The 20,207-nt window shown below is 40.5% G+C and overlaps 1 protein-coding gene across 3 annotated transcripts in view; it reads right to left on the bottom strand.

Moving 5' to 3' along the window:
- Positions 1-20,207, bottom strand: part of cdk14 (cyclin-dependent kinase 14) — a 222,749-nt gene that overhangs the window by 123,727 nt on the left and 78,815 nt on the right. For 2 of the 3 annotated variants that reach the window (XM_005947602.2, XM_042214258.1), the window contains exons 1-6: positions 18,363-20,027; positions 18,011-18,256; positions 11,571-11,665; positions 10,908-10,987; positions 7,953-8,047; positions 3,938-4,000 (exon numbers count right to left, since the gene is read on the bottom strand). In XM_005947602.2, the coding sequence (XP_005947664.1) occupies positions 3,938-4,000; positions 7,953-8,047; positions 10,908-10,987; positions 11,571-11,665; positions 18,011-18,241 (564 nt within the window). In that variant the 5' untranslated portion in view covers positions 18,242-18,256; positions 18,363-20,027. Of the gene's footprint in view, positions 1-3,937; positions 4,001-7,952; positions 8,048-10,907; positions 10,988-11,570; positions 11,666-18,010; positions 18,257-18,362; positions 20,028-20,207 lie in introns of those variants that run through there. The other variant, XM_014329315.2, reaches the window with a different exon arrangement.

Here is a 20,207-nt window from a genome sequence, read left to right as displayed (position 1 = left end):
TAGTAAATAGGAGGATATCTGAGTGACTGCACTTTCTCACAGTCAATCAGGAAACACCCTAATAACAGACATTAGCTGTCTTTATGGTGCTCGTGGTCAGGTCAGTGTTTGCCTACTGAGCTTCTTCTAAACATATTAGCTCTAATGATTCAGACTCTGTCACTAAAAAGTATAATATCTTTGGTAGTTTCTTACAAGTTTCTAAGGCTACGTCCACACGTACCCGGGTATTTTTGAAAACGCAGATTTTTCTATGCGTTTGCACCTTTCGTCCACACGTAAACGGCGTTCACTGAAAACTGAGATTTCTAAAAACGCCTGCCAGGGTGGATATTTTTGAAAACTCCGTTTTTGCCTGTGTGGACGAGGTAAACGGAGAAAACGCAGCATCAAAGGTGTGCGCCACGTTATTGTTTCGGTGAAATGAATTTCTACAATACTGTTACTGTTAATTCTACTCTCTGCAGTGTTTAAATGCTTACATACACACACAGTTACTGTCCCTCCACACATACGACTCGGTTCTGCTTCTATGCCCCAGCTTTGTTTACTATTTCCCGCCGAGGCTTCTAGACTTCTGATTGGTCAACATTTCTACACGGTTAGGAATACAGCGCCACCTATTGCTTTGGCATGTTCATAGCAGCGTTTTCCTTCATTTCTGCCTTTACGTGTGGACGGGATTATTTTTTAAAACGAAAACGGAAAATCTCCGTTTTCAAAAATACCCGTGTACGTGTGGACGTAGCCAAATACACATGTGCCGGTTCCATATGAGCAAGACAAGCAGTAACCACAACATTCAAGAGTTAGAAAACCTGCAGATCCTGAGGTGGCCATCTGGCACTGGCTCCAAAAGCAACTCAATTTCAATATACTTCAAAGTTAAAAAGGTCAACTACAGCCTGGTATAGAAAAATGGCTTTGGCCTCTATGGATAGTTTCCCCTTTCACAGCTGTACAGTGGGTGAAGTCATGTTATAACTCGTTCATTTAGATACTGCCTAGGCTTACATTTAGGGAGCTGCTTGGGTTAGCAGGTACGCTAACATAGGCAGCAGACATAGCTGTCTCCCGTGTCTCCCGCTGTGTGGTAGAGGCCATCCAGTTTTATTTGTCTGCTACTTCGCACTGATTACCAATCATGTGTGTCTATTGCACCCATACACTTAGCAGCTTGCTAACCAAGTTTGCAAGCATTAGGTGATAATGTAGTGATCAACTCTCTCAGGATTAGGGCCACCGAAAAAAAATAAATAAAGTAGGCACGTCTTTTCTTTTTCTTTTCCAGAATTCTGAGAAAACAGAATTTATTTAAAGCGACAACTGTTCAACAACTATAAACTGTTTATAAGGTGAATACAATTAAGTAAGTTCACACATTGTTTTTAAAATGTCTCTTTACCAAATCTTTCCCCCCTTTTCAGATTATGAAATTATTAGGGGTGCAACGATACACAAAATTCACGGTTCGGTTCGGTATACTTTGGTGTCACGGTTCGATATTTTTTCGATACAAAAAAATGTTCATGCATTTTTAATTTGTCATTTATTAAAATTATAAATATATATTTTAACTCAAAAGTACAGTTTTTAAATTTAACCCTAACCCTTGTGCGTGTTTTTTATTTTGACAGCGAATGCGCACCTGCGGACCACTTATGTGCAGCCCTGGTTATTTAGCTCGTCATATTGCAGCCACAGAAATTCTTTTGTCCATGAAACCATAAAGCTGCACTTTCTTTTTGCCTTATAGTCTGATTTGTCATAACTTCTCCGTTTTGTGGTAAGCTTTTCTTTGGCTGTCACTTCTTCACCCTGACCTGTCTTATTTGGCTCAGCAGAACTGAAATGCTTTTACACACACTCACATAAGCTCAGCGATTCTCTGCGCGATCAACCTCTCACATGTTTAAGCTGCGGGAGATTTCACTTGTCATGTTTGCATAGTAAGCTAACGATTAATAAGACGATGTCAGAGGAATTGGTGCACAAATTATCATCACTCACAGATCAGTGCTGTCGCTCTCTATACACAGTTCGCGCGATTGCAAAGTGAAAGCAAAAAAACAAGCGCAAATTCAAACGCGATTTCAATATGTCACATATTGACAGTGGCTCACCGATGCCAATGACATAATTACCCAGCTACATTTCTGAAAGAATGCAAAAGCATTGACATATATTTTTCCTACAATAGCCCGACGGGCAGGGCAGAGATAGATTTTGGTAGCCCGACTGAAAAAATCGCTAGCTCCGGGACGTCGGGCTAGCGATATTGCAAGCCCTGTATCTGATTGAGGAATCACTCATCTTTGGAAAAGAGAGTTTATTACAGAGAAATGTCTCTTTCCAAAATAAAAGCTATACTATCCGCTTCTTCTGGGCTATATTCTCAGCAGCATAAGGAGAATCATGTGCTAACAGCTGTCTAAATGACTCGGCTAAAGTTTGTAGCATGCGTGCTTGTTGTTTTTGTCTGCTTCCACTTGTCTTTGCACTAGGATGATGTCGGCGTAAATGTGCAGTCATATTCGTTGTGTTCCCACTAGTGCTGTCAGCGTTAATCTCGTTGAAATGACCTTAACGCCACAACACGGCAAATCTCCGTTAACGAGCTACCGCCGATCGCCCGTGCATGGGGCTAGACGGCCAACACGTTAACGAGCTAACTGCGCTAACACACTAGTTCCCACCCATGTAATTGAGCATTGCATGGCACATCAACATACTGTTTCATTAGAACAGACGACTCAGGAGTTGTGCCACAAAGGAACTGAAATCAAAAGGATTTAAGAAACACCTCACTCTGCTCTCTTGGAATAATCCCACACTAAACATGTAGCTGCTGTCAGCAGGAGAAACACATATTACTTATGTAAATCCTTAGTGTCAAAAAAGGTACGAGCTGTTACATAACAAATGTAGCCTGAACTATCACCTCACTGCATGATGGAACCTCCCAACATCCCACCAACACATGGCCTCATTCACTCCATCATCGCTCACTCTAGCTGCTTGTTTGTGTTAGCACTGCCCTCCTACAAACAGGAACCTGTGAGTCTGTACAGACGCTTCCACAGGAGTAATACGCTGATCGGCAGCTTCACCATTACAGTTTCACAATATGTCAGCTTCAGTCACAATCATGAGTAAACCAGGTTGGATATTGAACTACTTAATTGTGGATTTGGTTAAAGGTTGCTATTTAACTGTCAGCTTTGGATAAGGTTTCATCTGATATGTGCACTAAGTGACGGTGACAAATTATGTCAATGTCGTCTGTATATTAAAGTGTTTCACATAAAAATATAAACACAGTTCTACAATCTGACAGCACATTGAAATGTTTCTATGAAACTCTGAAGAAAAATAGGAAAGGGCATTACAAAACACAAGTTTTGACTTAACTATCAAAAACACATTTTAGTTTCTGTCAGTGATTGGAGGGATAATCTTAACGCCGGTGCAGATTTCCTTGTCCCACTCACCTGACGCTCAGCTGGATTTAATTAGCGGCTTCTTCAGCTGAATCTGGTAAGCTGACAGGTGTCACCTGTGGCCTGCTGACTGTGCTGGCAAACTGGTAGCCTGTAAGCTGTCTACTAAAGGGGCAAAGGCTCCACATTTCCTACCATCTGAAATCTAAAAATTCTTCAATGATGAGGAAAAGGAAAAAACAACAACATACTTTTTCTTTTCCTAACTGATTCGCGTCACAGTCCCACAGATTTTTCTTCCCATCAACCAAGATGTTCCAACCCCAGTCAGTAGTAACCACCACACTAGACTCTTTGTTTCAAAGTTAAACAGCTGCCTGTTTCCAGTTATCTGCTCACGGTGGATCAGAATATCATTTCTTTATATGTAAGGAACACACTGCTGGCTTTAAGAAACAACAAGGTCATTGTGAGCAGCATAATCCTTCATACTGTACCTTGACGTTGTCTGGATGCAGTCCTCCAGGGTGTTTGTCCATATACTGACACAGGTCTGTGTGCTGGGTGAGGACAAAGGCAAGAACATCCCAGTGTTAGTGTGAAGGTTTTAAAGGTAAGTAAGCAAGCAAGCAATTTATTTATATAGCACGTAAGATTCCTTAAAGATCATCTAAAGTGGTTACCACCAAGTACACCTTAGCATATGCAAATGCTTTGGAGCAAAATCAGCTCTAGAAATTGGGACCAACTAGATGTTACTGTGATTTTATTGTACAAAGCAGTATAAAGGAATGTTAAATGCTAGAAGTTAGGTGGTCTAACACAATATATGGGCATCTTGGATATCACGTAATCATCATATTTTTTCCTTACAGTCATTTTTTGGGTTATTTGATAGAAAAAAGGAAACTGAACTCTTAAATATATATTGATTGATATTGATTGTAACTCCAAAAAATTGATGCACTGTCAAAATATTTTGGAGTAATCCATTAAAAATACATGGGAGCAGGCGCCGTTTCATGGGCGCCACCATGTTGACCCACCATCTTGAATACAGTCATTGAGAAAGACATCATCGTTTTATGTATGTACATTTTACACTGTGATTGATTGAATTGATCGAAGCCTTTACTTGTCACTTGCAGTTGACCTGCAGCGAAATTGGACATAGGGAGGGGCAGCCATGCATGTGGCTAGAGACCAGCCACTGTCACTGAATGCCATATTATACTCGTTTACAGCTCAACCGTTTTATTTTCAGAGTCAAAATTTCAGAGGCACAACTGTGAATATCTACAGAAATCTTTCAAACATGCTGGAGGCTCTGTTATGGTTTGGGTGCATTTTAACCAGTGGGGCTACTGGTTGAAATGTCAAAATTCTTGTCAAAATGGATGGAATTTTGAACGCAATAAAGTGCTGTCAAATTAATCCAACATCCAGTAATATCAATAAATATTATGATTGTCAAATGCTTCATTTTTCAGCATGGCAATAATCCCAAACACACAGCAGGGAAGTAATAACAGGCCTGGATAGAAAAACCTACCGTGGAACACTATGAGTCATGGACTGGAATCACATCCAAATTAATAAAGTAGAAGAACATCCACAGAAGAACTTCAAGAAGCCTGGAAAACTATTCCTGAAGACCACTTAAAAAAATTACAGGAGAGCTTGTCTAAGAGAGTCCAGGAATGTTGACGTATGAAGGTCATCACATTACATAGAATTGTAATGAGCTATATTTCCATGTACATGTCTTTGTCCTGTCTCGCTCCCCTTACCCCGACTAGTCACGGCACATGGCCGCCCCTCCCTAAACCCGGTTCTGCTGGAGGTTTCTTCCTGTTAAAAGGCAGCTTTTCCTTCCCACTTTTGCCAAAGTGCTTGCTCATAGGTGGTTGTCTAATTGTTGGGGTTGTTCAATATTGTCTTCAGGTTCCTGTTGTTGCAATTTAACGCTTTGTAAATGAAGTAAAATTGAAACTGAATGAATATATGTTTGCATGTTTGACTAGAAAAATATGAAGAAACAATGGGTGGCTCTAAAACAGGACTCTATGTTTGGGTCTAAGTTATGTACATTTTTGCTATCTGGCATTTTTTTGTGTGCCTGTAAATTCTGATTGGTCCAATCAAGTTCAAAGCAGATGCTGTTCTTGGTCCACACACTACTTTAGCGTACGTCCCCAGGAAGAAGAAATGTGGCTTATTTTATGCCAGAGTTTATCGTATGAGCTGAATTGATATTCTTATCAGAAAATCAGACATGCACCCAGCCTTGGTCTGCCCTTCACCTCTGTGCTTTCAGAACAGATTTGTGGATGGAGGCAGTGACTATGAAACCACACTAATATTTACAGTCCCCTACTGCTGGCCACACCACAGAACCTCCTCTGCTGAATAATTCACAAAGACGCCTCAGCACACACACACAGCATATTTGTCATTGCTTTTCATGTCAGTTGTCTGTCCTCTCTCTCTGTGCATTTCCCCTGCATCCTGTCATTCACCATTAGCTTTGAGGGGAGAACAACGAATGGATTTTTGGGGAAGCTCAAGCTATTAGAGCACTGAACACAAGATGATATATCAACATCAACACAATTTAGCATCCCAGTCAAATAAATAACCACTGGCTGCAGAGAAACCAGGGTAATCCCTTGCTGTTAAAGGACTGTGTGGCATCATGATTGAAAGATGTCCTGTATTAGTGAAAAGTGTGCATAACCACTTAGGATGAGACGTCCCTGTTTCACCTTTAAAGGCAAACTGAACTTTTTTCTCATTCTTCATTTAAACACAACCCGCTGGGCTCCATCCTCGATTCAGAAGCCAAACCCTTTGACATGTGTCAAATCTACCAACAGGGGGCATTCCACCATCCCCAGTCTAATAAATGTAGTAGAGAAGGAAAGCTGAGTAAGCTGGTTGAGCGATCTGGCCTCACTCAGCATGAATATAAATGAGCCCATCAGAAGCTGCTGTCAGTTGGTGCACAGTAAAGGGTAAGACAAGATGAGACTGTTCTGAACAACCTGGGTTCAGATCTGTCCAAAACTGTGTTGAAAACTTTTTATCCTTGTAGTACACTCCTACTCTATTCCCTCTGTAGACACTGGAGTCTTTCCTTATTAATTAGAAAAACGTCCTAATCAAGTTATTTTGGCCCTTGCTGCACAACATTTGAATACTATTCTTTGAACTTGTTTGGACAGGCAGCAGAAGTCCAGTCGGTTCAGTTGGATGAAACAATACTGTCAGTGGAATAATCCTGTAACTGTGACAGATGTGGTCACCAATCCTTACAAGTATGTAGCTAGTTTCAGTTTAACATACTTATAAGGAGGTTGTCATGTCTGCTTCTTTTACTTCTCCTGGCAGTGTGGTTGCTTCCCAACTAAACACTAAACGGTTGGTGTAGGTGATGTAATTGAGGTCAGCCGGAATTCTGGCAGACAAGCTTTTCTCAAAACAATCTTGCATCAGCTGATGGCTGACACGCGTTTGGACGTTTGCCTCTATTACCCTATTTTTCGGACCATAAGGTGCGCCTTATGATCCGAAAAATAGGGTAATCTCCTGGTGCAGTAAAGTTAGATGCACACATTTGTTCTGCCCTGTCTACACTGTTACTCAGTGTAGACAGGGCAAAACAGGTTTGTCCCACCAGTATCTGATGTTGGCTCGACAAGACATCACTCTGTCACGATTTGTCTTTCACTCTCCAAACAAACAAAAATATCTTAAGTAGATCGCCCTCACGACCCTGGAAATGCTCCAGCTCAGATATTATTTCACCTGCCCATTTAAAGATAAAGACCACAAACGACTGTCACACCAGCAAATATTTGCCTTGGCATGTGCTATCATTAATAGATACTTAATGCTGTTGCTTTTTTTGTGGGTAAGTCAGTTTGTTTCGGCTAATCTAATGATCATCATTTGGTAAACTGTGCTGTTCCAGAGGTTTCTGGTGAGTAACCTTCCTTTACTTGGCTTTAACAGTGTTGCCGAGTCAGAGCATTTCCACTGGCCATAAATGCATCAACAGAATATTATTTCTGTTATTTGTGCCCGCAGTATTTGACGGGACAGTTGTGGAAACATGCTAAAACCATGACCTTCCAATAAAATGCCCGCTTGGCTTCCTGTTGCAGGCACAGACAGACCAGGCTGTGGTGGACCTGGCTGCCATCCTATGGAGCAAAGAACGGAAAAAGCCCTAGCTGCTTTAACATTCCTCAAGTGCCCTAAAACTAAGAGTATGCCAATCAAAATATCTACAGCTCATGTTTCTAGCGGGAGAGTATTAAAAACTGAAACTCAATCAGCAAGGATGTACTGGGATCAAATCAATCAAACTAAAGAAACACATAAGTGCTGACCTCTGTTCTTTGAAAATGTTTTCTTTTGAATGCTAAAAACAGATTCTTGATCTAATTTTAAACCTCCACAGCCCCCCCGTAAAGAGCCCAAATGGGTGATCTCAGTGTGCAGACTCACCACATATTCAAAAACCAGAGTTAGGGTTTCCTTGGTGTGGATGATGTCATGAAGGAGGACGATGTTAGCATGCTTCAGGCCTTTCAGAAGAGATGCTGCAGAAACAAAACCGAACAGAAAGAGGCAGAGAGTTGATACCAGGGAACTGTGTTATGCTTTCATTAGCTGCATTATTAGAATTCCTCATCACATACAGGGGATCAGGAAAAGATTAAAACACAAAGAGAAAACACGGGGTGGATTTACTACTCAAAGTTCTCACACTCATTTGTCAACATGTTCATGACGTAAGACTTATTGTTAATTAGGAGGGAGATATGCTGGGAAGATGATCAAATCGTTACAGCGGCGAAGCTTAAAGAGTCTTACTTGGGAGGCTGGGTATGATGAGCACATTTACATTACTTGATTGAAGTCACAGCTTGAATAGAGCACGGTGAGCATTGTGCAAATAATATACGACACATTTTCAGTTTTTTGTGGGGACATTTTATAGCTTTGACATCACAGTCAAGTTAATTTAGTAACAAAAAGAACAAGTTTACTTTTTTAACATTTAATACGAGATATTCTGATTTCAGATTGAACTACCTTACAAAAAATCTCAGACACAGCAAACGACTTCTACGAGCTTCTAATTTACTTTTTTCCACCAATGCTGGTTTTCAATCTAAAAGCAGTTCCATTAGAGCTTTTGCATAAAAGCTGGCATTAGATTATCACCACAAAACTGCTTGGCCTGTAGCCACTGGAAGCACTAAGTAATGAAAGGGGCTAATACAAGAAATTCAACCCAACTGGAACAAGTGACAAATTTTCTCCGCATGCAAATTACCCCAACTTTTGTCAGTATAAGACAAGTTCTAAAAGAAAAAAAAATGCTAACTACACATTAAAGAGATAATATTCTACCTTAAATCAGTGCGCTATATCACTCTAGGAATGTTAGCTTCTAAGCTAGCCAGAGCTAGCTAAAACTAATGCTACGTTTAAGCTGTTCTTAATTTTTTTTTTATTTTACTTATCACCTTGAAATGCACAACAAATTCTGAGGAGCTCACATTTTGGTCATTTAGTATTCCCTTCCATATAAATAAGGGGGAAAGCTCATGTTGTCAGTTTATGTTAAATTGGAAAAATAACAGCGTGCTTCCTGCTAAAGCTAGCTAGGTAGGTCAGCAGAGTTGATGACTGTATGCTGTCCTTTATATACTCTTTAAGTTAAAATATCATTGTATTTTAGTTGAATTTAAAGTATTTCATTTTTATTATATAGCATAAATGGAATTTTCAGACATTTAACAAACTGATTCATTTAGCAGACAAAAAGTTCTGTTCCAAGGACACAGGGGACAGACAGAACCTCTGAGAGGCAGTAAGTGATAAGGTCTCATCAATATATTCATTCTGTATGAGTACCTGAAGGTAAAAAACACAAAATCACATAAGCAGATCAAAGGCAAGGCTCCTCTCAGCAGGAAGTTAAAGCTATAGTCTGATACCTCAAAGATCCTGTCACCAGTTTGAAGATCCAACCCCCTCTCTCCCTGCTCACACACACACATCGGTGGTAATGGCTCGAGTGTGTCAACTTTTGCACGAACACACACTCACAGCTGTCTTATACTCTGTGTGCATTACTTTATTCAGCAGCAGTCTGTAATGCCGCTCACATATCTGTGCTCTAAGCTCACTGCTCAGTAATTGCTGAATTAGTTCAATTTCAAATTACCTTTCTGATCTTCTCATAGGGAGAGTTTTAACTGTGTCTGTGAGGAGTCTAGCTCTTACTTTATCAGACCTGGATCATAAGCAGATCAAACAGACAGCATCACGTTCTCATCTAAATTTAAATACCAGTTCCTCCCGTGGAGGTGACGGTATCTTCTTTCAGTGGAGTCTGTAAAACGAAGTGACAGGACAAACCAAGCCAAGCAAGGACGAGCTCTGAACTTCTATACATACAGGACAAAGTTTATCATTTTAAACCCTACAAGCTGTAAGTTAAGCACTTTATATTGTAACAAGACAATTCACATGATATACCTGTTAGCTAATAGCGAACTTTGAGTTTTTCTAATGTCTTGGTTCAGCTAAGAACCGACATCCCATCTCCAGTCCTGTTCAAGCAGAGCTCACTCCTCCAAGCACCAGAGATCCACCAAACACATGATCCTTACACTGAAATACGTTTTAGGAGTGAATGCTGAAAAGGACAAATTAGCCTTGATCCACTGAACAGATTTCTTCTTATTAGAGGACTAAGAGATGTCCAAATGGTAGTAGCATTTTTTTTGTTCCCACCAGACTGGATCAGTAACCAAATCAGCTGTCTGCATGTCTTTGTTCACCACGCCCATGAATCTCCTCTGTAGTCTCCATCTTTGGTTCTTTTTTGGTAGGTCCATCTTTAACCTCCATTGCCCAGCATATCCACTCTCTCTCCTCTGTAAATGTCCAAACCATCTTAGCCTTCGCCTGTCTTGTGCACTGTCCATTGCTTCAGATGGGTGACCACACACCGGTATCGCTCTCTCATTCAAATGTTTTGCTTCTACTGACTTTTATTCTTCTTCTCTCCAGACAATGCCGCCACTTCTCCAGGCCCTCTTCCATATGCTCCCTGTCCATTGCTTTGGATGACTGTCCCCAGGTATTTAAACTCATCTGCTTTCTTTAGTTCCACACAGACAGTTTAAAGGGTTTCGGATCAGGTAGGGAAAGTTAACACTGACTGGAGTTTTAAACTCCTTATTTCATGATATTTACAGTTTATGACTGTTGAGGTATATGAGGACATGGCCTTGCCCTTACCACTTGCAGTTCTGGGCTGAACTGAGATATTGAGCTGTTTTCGTAGTGATATTAAAGTAGCTTATGTAAGACAGAAAGTGAAACTATTAATATAGAAAGAAAAATATGGTATCTGTGCCTCTATGCACGTAAACGTCTTACCTTCCCTTATGGCTGTGAAGGGTGTTCCTTCTTCTTCTTGTAGTCGAATCACCTTCAAAGCCACTAGTTTTCCATTCACCCTGGCAGCAACATGAAGCACACACAATGTATACTAAACTGATCGAGTTTCTTTTTTTGCGACAATAAAGGAAAACTCTTGAAATGAGTGAAGCCAGAGAACAGCGAGGATATTTAAGCCAGAGAAATGTAATTTGGTGGCAGTGGAGTGAGACGCGGGTACAAGGCGAAGGGATTACAACTGAATGAAGCTCACCAATCAAAGCTGTTGTAGTTTAAGAGTGACGCCAAATAACATCATTACTGAGAAGATTAGAGTCTTTGGAGTTTTGTACATTTTCAAGAATTTAATTAGCAAAACTTGCAAGCAAAGCGGCAAACCATGAAATGTGAACGAAGACTATTGAATCATGGCATAAATACATTCATCCTATAGTGATTAAAATAAAGGAAATTACATTGCATTTGTGAGGTGCACAGCTTTGCAGACAAGAAATATTATTTACATAAAACCTATTGAATTATTTCATTCCCACACAGCAATGCTCTCGTATAATTAAATGTAATATTCGCTGCATCCATGAGTGATTTCTAGCAACTATAAAGAAGAGTAACTGGATTAGACAGTGATTCCACACTACTTACTTGCTCTTTCCTTTGTAAACTGTAGCATATGAACCCTCTCCCAGTTTCTCCAGCTTTTCATAGGAATCTGCCTTTCCAAATTTGGGGCTGGTGGGCTGCGGGAAGAAAAAGAAAGAGATATGAAAAGGCAAAATGAGAGGGTGAGTTCAGTAACCCAGAAAAGCGGCGCCTCGTAGGATTTCACAGAACACATTTACAAGTGTCTGAGAGATATTAAAATCTGGAGGCTCCCTGCTGTATCATCGAGTAGGTGTAATGTCGGTTGGGAGGAGGAGAGAGAATTTTTTTATCAAGTCTCTTCTTGTAAGAGCTCCTTTTCATTTAATTGTCAGCTGATAACTTTTAGACACTTTTCACCATCTCAGCACTTCACAGAGAAAGAAATAACTGTGGCTCGAAGAGAAGAAGGCACAGAAGTGAGCATATTCATAGCTAACTGCTAGGAAAGGGGAAACAAGTCAGCTCTGAAACTTCAACTCACTGGATGCTGTCCTAACATCTGTTGTTGTCAGTGATGAGGAAAAGTGCTTTGATAACTAAATGTAACTCTGACGAAAGCATACGTGCCAATCAAGTATGTGGATCACCTCCTCCTCGCTCAGTCACCCAAGAGGAGGAGTAGGATGGCGACCTCCTTGTGACTAAGAAAAATCCAATTATTTTCACATTTTCACAAATAGTTGTGGTAAGGTTAGGCATGCCAGACCCTCAACCTCTTGGTAACCACTTTCGATTGCAAGGCGATTGCGTCTAAGACAGGCTGGTGAGGATTTGTGAATAACTGTCTGATTTCTAAATGCAGACAGACTGCCACCGCATTGCATACAGTCTTAGTCAGCTCGCACCAGTGAGCACAACTATCTCTGCAATAGGCAGCATGATTCACCTGGTTGCCAGCTGCTTGTACTCTGATAACATACCTATATTAAAAGAAAGGTTGCCAAATGTCATTTTACAACCACAACAACTATTTTGTAGATCTGTGAAGAAATTTCTCATTTTCTGTTTCAAATCTATGAGCTTTGCTGAGTTATCACAGTCGTTGCATCGCATTGCAATTGCCAACTTGTCCCCATTGCCACTTTATCAACATTTTAACACACAAAGCAACTGACCGCGAGTTGACACAAACATGTTTCCGGTCTTCGAAGCAACCGTTTCAGTGAGACCACAAGTTCATTGCACGCGGTCGAAATAATGTTGACTGTCCAGCCTCTGTTTTTTCAAACAGTTGGAGACCTTTCACATTCTTTGTCTATGGTCTGAACAAAACTGCAGAAATCAAAACTATAGGTTTCAGGTCAAACCTGAAACAGCAGTTAGCGATAACAGGTATCAAGAGACTGGTTATTAACTTGCTTTGTTCATCGAGGCTTTTTGCCTCAAGCCGTGGGGCACTGTCATATGGTTGTATCCGGCATTATGTAATTTTTTTCTGCCAATTAAAACTTGGGGATCCGGGCACTGACTAACAGTGTGCCGATGTAGCTGAGGTTACATCTGTCAGATGAATCCCAAGCCATGAGTGCCTGGAAGATGATTTAGCACTGGAGGCTATTCAGGTACCATTCTTTAAGGTCCTGAAGCACAAACATACTTAATGTTCTAGTCTTCAAATCCCTTTAAGCGTTGCTTTAAGAAAATGTTCTTTCAGAAGAAAACTGTTCTTTTTTCTATAATTTTAACACATGAACACAACAGGGACTGAAAACCTGCTTAGAGTCAGTAAAGCATCAGAAGCTTTTATGGCCCTGAAAGCACAATGCAACCATCTTCCCTTGTAATGCATCTTTAACCAAATCCCATGCTTTCAGGAAATCCCTAAATGATGGTGCAGTGTTTGCTACATCTGCACTGTCTTCATTGCTTTCCAGCCACCCTCCTGTTAGCTCACTATCCTTGCAGCAGTAATAAGCTCAGCATTTCTGAGGGCTTCTCTAAACAAATCAGACTTCCCCCTGGGATCAAGGAAGAAGTGAAGCTCTATCTGTGAAACAATTGAGTTGGACAGTAAGGTGGCCTGAAGAACCTCTCCCAGCAAGGCTCAAGACTACAGAACTAGTCTTTTTTTCTACTAGTGTTCTGCATGAACCACTTTCACTTTACATTTGCCTTACTGCATCTTCTTTTAGGAATAACTGGTGGGGGGAGTTCATTGGTACCAAAATATTACCCAGTTGTCAGAGCTGGATCATCACTTGGCCAAAGCATGCAACCGCGTTAACGTCCCTAAAGCTGAGGGTTTACTAGATATCAGCTGGGTCTGCATAAGTGGATTAATCACAAATCCAGAAGTAAGAAAATTTCACCTTTAAATCCGTTATTAATCTGGTGTCAGTCTGCTTATCATATGAATCTTTTAATTCATCTGTATCTTTACTTCATTGGTTTTCTGCTCTAACAATGTCAACTTTTATGACAAGAAGGGGAAAGCACAACATTATGAGGCCATTAGACAATTGCTCTGAGTCAGGGTAGTCTACAGATTTTGATCTGAAATGGTTAAAGACACATATAATCTTTAATAGTGTGTTCCCGTTTTACAACACAGTCACTTTTGTAAGCAGTTATTCTGACATTAAGTTAACATGAACTGTATTTTACCATGTGCTGTAACTGTGGTATAACGAAATTCCATTAGCCTAATCTGAGGTCGACTGTTAAAGCCCGTTAATGACTGATTCTGATGGGGGATAGTGGTTTATAGAACAAATCCAAATTTCTAGAAATTTTAAATGCCATGTCCTACAGAACATATAGTATGCCATCCCAGAGCCTGTGCAGATTTATTTAAATTATAGGACAAAAGCCAAAGAAACAAAAGACACAGGTCCAGAATTTAGAAGTGGGATTCTGAAGGCTGATGGTCCAGAGATTAGCCACTATCCATCTTTTTTTAATTAAGGACTTGAAATGTTTGAGATCAAGTGGGTTTGTTTGCCTGAGCCAAATGACCACGGACGGCACAAATAACACAATTTCATAATCAGGGCTGAAACAATTCATTAGCTTCTCACAGCGATGTTGGCAGGCAATCAGTCAAGCCTCGTATTACACTCATTAAATCTTATCTGTGTGCACATTCATTAAACCTTTCGCATTCTGTGCCGTTTTTCTTCTATGGTTCTGAAAAGAACCACATATGTATAAAAACCTAAAATCTCATTTGCATGATTAAGAAAATTGTGTTATTTGTATGCAGTCTTCAATTAGGCATGTGAACAGATACAGGCTGGCAAATTTCTTTGACGAAGGAATAAAGAAGAAAAGCCAGCAGCGTCGCAGAGCAACAGAAATGCTGACGGAAAGTGGTTCTTTGACAGCATCTCAAAGGCTGTAATGTTTTAGAGATGCATAATGCACTCAAACTCATTTGTCATTCAACAAATAGCTTCTTTGTAGCATTTCTGTGGCATTTCTGTTTGTTTTGTATGTCTTTGCAGTCATTTTGAGTTATTTTGTACACCCGCAGCAGATGGGCCCCTCCCTGAGCCTGGTTCTGTCAGAGGTTTCTTCCTGTTAAAAGGGAGTTTTTCCTTCCCACTGTCGCCAAAGTGCTTGCTCATAGGGGGTCATATGATTGTTGGGTTTTTTCTCTGTATGTATTATTATAGGGTCTACCTTACAATATAAAGCATCTTGAGGCGACTGTTGTTGTGATTTGGTGCTGTATAAATTAGAGATGGACATAAAAAAGTGGTATCGTGCCATCTCTAATATAAATACAATTGAATTGAATTGAACTAATTTCCATTGACACTAGAAGAGACATACCATACTGTTAGCTCGAAGTTGTCTAAATCCTAAAATCTTTTATTACAATTGCATGATAACAGCAACCAAAACTAAATATTAACTCATAGAATCCTGAATAGAAATCTATTTTACATGTAAGAATGGTAAAGATAAAGGCGGTTGACCCACCCATGATCACCAAAAAAAACGATCAATCAACAGCCGAACCAATAAACTTAAGAGCCAGTCGTGTTGTTGCCTCATGAGATTCACAACAATTTCCAGTGTTGTGAATGTTGGGGATGCATATCTCCCTGTTATCATTGTAAAGCTGTAGGCTAGAGTACTCATCGCTTTTCTTGGCATTAATTAGCATTAACATCAATTAGCATTTGTACCCTGATAGGACAAGAGATTGTTCCATATTGAGGAGTTAAGATCTCATTTGGGCACTTAACTTTGTAACCATTCCATTTATCATATTTACTCAGTATAAAGATCTGTTCCTAGAAGGAATTGTTGTTCCTAAAACTGTGCCAATCATAAGTCGTAGATCATGTTACAGAAAGAGACTAGCAGTGATGTGGCGACAATATCAGGGGAAGTGCATCAGCTCATAAGAATGAAAAACACGGCAACAGTTAGTGTTGCAAAGAGGATAGGTCCCAAAATTAGAGGACTACCTTAACAACCACAGCCTGGAATGTCTACTGGCTCCCATCGTTCCACTACAAAACATTTCGGCAGGAGCCCTTGATGCTTTGAACAGTGAAGTATGTTACAGCATGTTAGAGCAGTAACATGCTACTCCCTCTGACTGCATCTGATTCCCTAACAGCAACATGCTTCACAGCTGCACTTACTGACTTGCTGTCCCATTAGTACACCTGCTACATTTGAAGAATGTTAGGATAGGCAAAGAACAGATAGACACATAGAGAGATCTGTCAGCTATAAACAGATTGTTTTGTTTCTCTTTAGTTTGCAGTCATGCTCTTATCTTTATACAGCTTTTTATTAACTTTCCTGTTAAAAGTCCAACTATGACTCAACTATGCCACTTCACTCTGTAAGCATGTCAACATCCTCTTAGACTCACTTTCTGTTATTTAGATGACGATAAGGCAAGACATATTTACTTGTATGTGAAGGTTGGCCCTACCTCAGTTGCTTCAGTCTGAGTTGATCAGACTGAAGCAACACCACCACATACAACCTGTTGTATGTGGTGGTGTATGGGCAGAGCCTGACAAACAGGAATCTCTTCTTCACTAAATTTTCTTTTGAGGTGTGGATGGTGACCAATCTTTTAATAAGAGACGAGCACAACGTGGTTTCAAATATAAAGTGATTAATTATGAGCAAAAGAAAACAATCTACAAGCTACTAACTGTGTTTCCATGACAACACTGGCACAATTGTTGACTGACTGTTAACCCACTATTTATCAAACAGACACTTTATCATCAACACCTCTGACGATGGTGGCTTTGAAATGTGAAGGCTTGCTTAATCAGGCTTTTCTCCGAAAGGAGATCAGACCACTGTCACCGCGCTGACAAGTTTGATTTCACTGGAGTTGAACCATTCTATAAGAGAGCCTTTGCTCACGGATTATTCTGTTATTAACAACCTGCTCTTTCAGTGCATGCATAATTAATAAGAGCACAAATTGTAGCTTTTCTCACTACACTGTTCTGACAGCAGGTGTCACTGATTATCAGAAGGTGTCATAGGACAATAACAATCATATTGTGTAACTTCACAACGCAAGATAATGAAGTTTTAGCCATTAGGATGAGTCTAGCAGGCTGTGATCAGATAAAAAAGGGTAACTACCCACTGTAATGATCAATTTACAGTATCTTCTTCTATTTTAAAGTCAATTGACATTGCTGCACCTGCATCCACACTAGTCTTTCACCATATTTGTATTTGGCTGGTTAGAGCCTGCACTACAACTAGGTATGCATATGACCAGTCAGCTGCAGTAGATGTTTAAACACTCATCGTAAGTTGTTAACAGAAATGCTTGTCAGTCAACTAAGTATTTTTGTTTATTAATGAACAGCGCCACTTAACTGTTGTGCATTAATTGAGGTCCATGTCTCTACCGCTGATGATCCCAGACAAGCCCCCAAACGTAACAAATTTCTACTTTTAAAACTAAAAGTGAACACAATTATTCTTCCCAGGAAGGCCAATCGCTGATTTTGCTAGCATCTTTAACAGGTGACTTGCTTGATGTATGTACAACTTTTATCATTAGGCATGAATGTTGAATGAAAGTTCCAATATGATACGTTGATACACTACACCCATTAATTTTCCGTGCCTACTCCTGAGAAGTTAGTTTCCTTATTTTTTGGTTGCTCCTTGGTGAATACATAAGTAAGACTAACACCCTAGCATTAGATTCTTAAGCAATGGGATTCATTAATATTGAACAGCACTTTAAACTTCGTACAGTAACATGAATCAGTGTTGTTATGTGGAGCCAATTATCACCACTTTGAACAAGTTATAATCCTCCTCCTGTCGAAATAGCTAAAAGGAGTGCAAACTGCCGCGTATACTCAGCCCCTCATTAAGGCTAATGTCCAAAAGTTTTTGATATTCAAGGGTGTAAAAAATTAGAAGTTGTGCATTTGGTTCTTCGACACTATACTGTGCTGTTTTCTATGCTGCTGGAGAGGTGCACTTACAGAACTAGGGCTGGAGTGGCGGCGCAATTTGGGGGACTCTTTGCCAGCAGTTGAGCTCTTGGCGTTGATGCAGGCATTGTTCTCAGAGTGGACCCTTTTCACCTGACTGGCGGGCTTCTCAAACGGGTCGAAGCCACTCTGCGTGCGCTGAACTCTCACTTTCTTGTCTTCAGGGATGGTGTCCAGGGGCTTGATGACAGAGTCTGTTCCCTGGCAGCTGCGTGTGGACATCTTTGTGACACATATCTGTCAAAAGAGGGGAAGGGGAAGGAGAAGAGAAGTGAAGTGAAGAAAGGAGGGTGAAGATAAATGTGAGCATTAAGAGGGAAAAAAATAGTCCATCTGCGATTACCAGTGTTCAGCCAAAAAACTGACTGTCATCCAGATCCTGCCTGTTTTTCATCTTTCTGTCAGCCTGGGTCTCTTCCCTCCCTGTAGAGCCTCACTGCTACCTCTTTGCTAGGATGAGAGCCTTTTTATCTCCATCTCTCTTTTCTCTGATCAAAACAGCTCCAGCCTCCGTCAGCTCTGCTGCACATGCACTCGCTGCCGGCTGCTGCCGCTGTCCCTAGACTGCACATACACACAGTCCCACCTTATCTCTGACACACATCTACGCGTTCAGACAATTGTGCAGACATGCTACAGAATGTCTCCAACACGCCCACCGGGCACAGCCCCCAGTACTCACCAACTATTTACAACAAAAAGTGCCTTAGCAGCTGCTCTGCCACCACGGACTGTGTGTACGAGACACAAAAGACCCAGGCAGCATGACATGTTTTGCCACGGTTCCATTCAAGATTAAATATTTAGGTCTGAACTCCCCAGCAGGAAGAAGTTCTAATTACTCTAAAACACAAGGAGGAGTCGTCTTGCAGCTCACTGGTTTGCTCTTTACACGGGCCAGGTTTCATTGGACACAATGCAGCTTTTTTCACAGCGCAAGCCCCCTTCCCTGTCACGCTAATGTGATAAGATGTTATAAAAGAATAATATAAAAGCAGCAGCTATTGATCGGGAGGTTAGGTTACCACAGATTACTGAAAACCAGATCCAGGGTGCATTATACAGCACTGTTCAAAAGTCTTGAGCTATCCCTCGAAGAGAGACATGGACTGGTGTTCCACTCATTTTCAGCCCAGTCATGGTATCTGACTATTTTCAGAATATTTAAGCCACTTAACACTAATCTATAAGAAAAACTTGAAATGCAGTACAGTATGTCTTTAAGAAATTGGGGAAAACTGGACAAATAGAGGACAAAAGGAAACATATCCTAATGTAAACATATTTTCAAAGCCATGTCCTTACAAAATAGGAAGAAATGAATCTGGCCCTTACTGGCACCTACTGTTTGCTGAAACCTCATCACAAATGTCTTGGTGGAAGGGCGACTGTCAAGAAGCCGTTCTTAAGGAAGGTAAACAAAGGTTGATGTACGCAAAATTACACAAGAAGTAGATTGAAAAATCAATGGGAAAAGGGCTTTGGAGTGATTAATCCAAACTTTAAAGACATTTTGGGCTCAAAGTAATGTCAGTACGAAGGTGTTGAGAAGAGAAGCTTGGCAGTGAGCGTCTACAGCCATGGTAGAAGCTCTGTTATGGTTGGAGCTGCAGTTGGAGATCTTGTCAAAACTGATGGAATTATAAACACTCAAAAGTACTGACAGAGTTTGATCCACCACATAATACCATCTAGAGAGCATCTGATTGACATTTGCTTTATTTTTCCTCATGACAATGATCCCAAGTACACTGCAGTAAAATCATATCTGGATAGAAAAGCACATAATGGAACACTATCAGTCTTGGATTGGTCTGGGATCATTGCGAGAGACAACGGAACAAAAGGCAGCCAGCATCCAAAGAAGACCTTTTAAGGTCCTTCAAGAAGTCTGGAGAACTATTTCTGAAGACTTTTCCTTTTCTATCAGCAAAATGTGGAGAAATGATGGATTGCTGAAGAATTTTGCTCAGTGCAAAGGGTGAAACAGTTATTCCTGTTTTTAAGATATCATATTGTATAAACGAAACTACAGGTCTGTAATGATGATGATGTACAATCAGAGGACAAATTAAAGTGAAGAGCAAAATGTTTACCCCACGCAGCGAAGACAGTGGGAGGGTCTTGGAATATTGCAATGGTAGGTCTGCATGTCCCCTTAAAGCATCAGTTAATACAGGTGGCTCAT

Source organism: Haplochromis burtoni, unplaced genomic scaffold (assembly GCF_018398535.1).
Source record: "Haplochromis burtoni strain Fernald_Lab_line unplaced genomic scaffold, NCSU_Asbu1 Contig_539, whole genome shotgun sequence".
Classification (NCBI taxonomy): domain Eukaryota; kingdom Metazoa; phylum Chordata; class Actinopteri; order Cichliformes; family Cichlidae; genus Haplochromis; species Haplochromis burtoni.
This window is presented reverse-complemented; position numbering and strand designations above follow the sequence as displayed.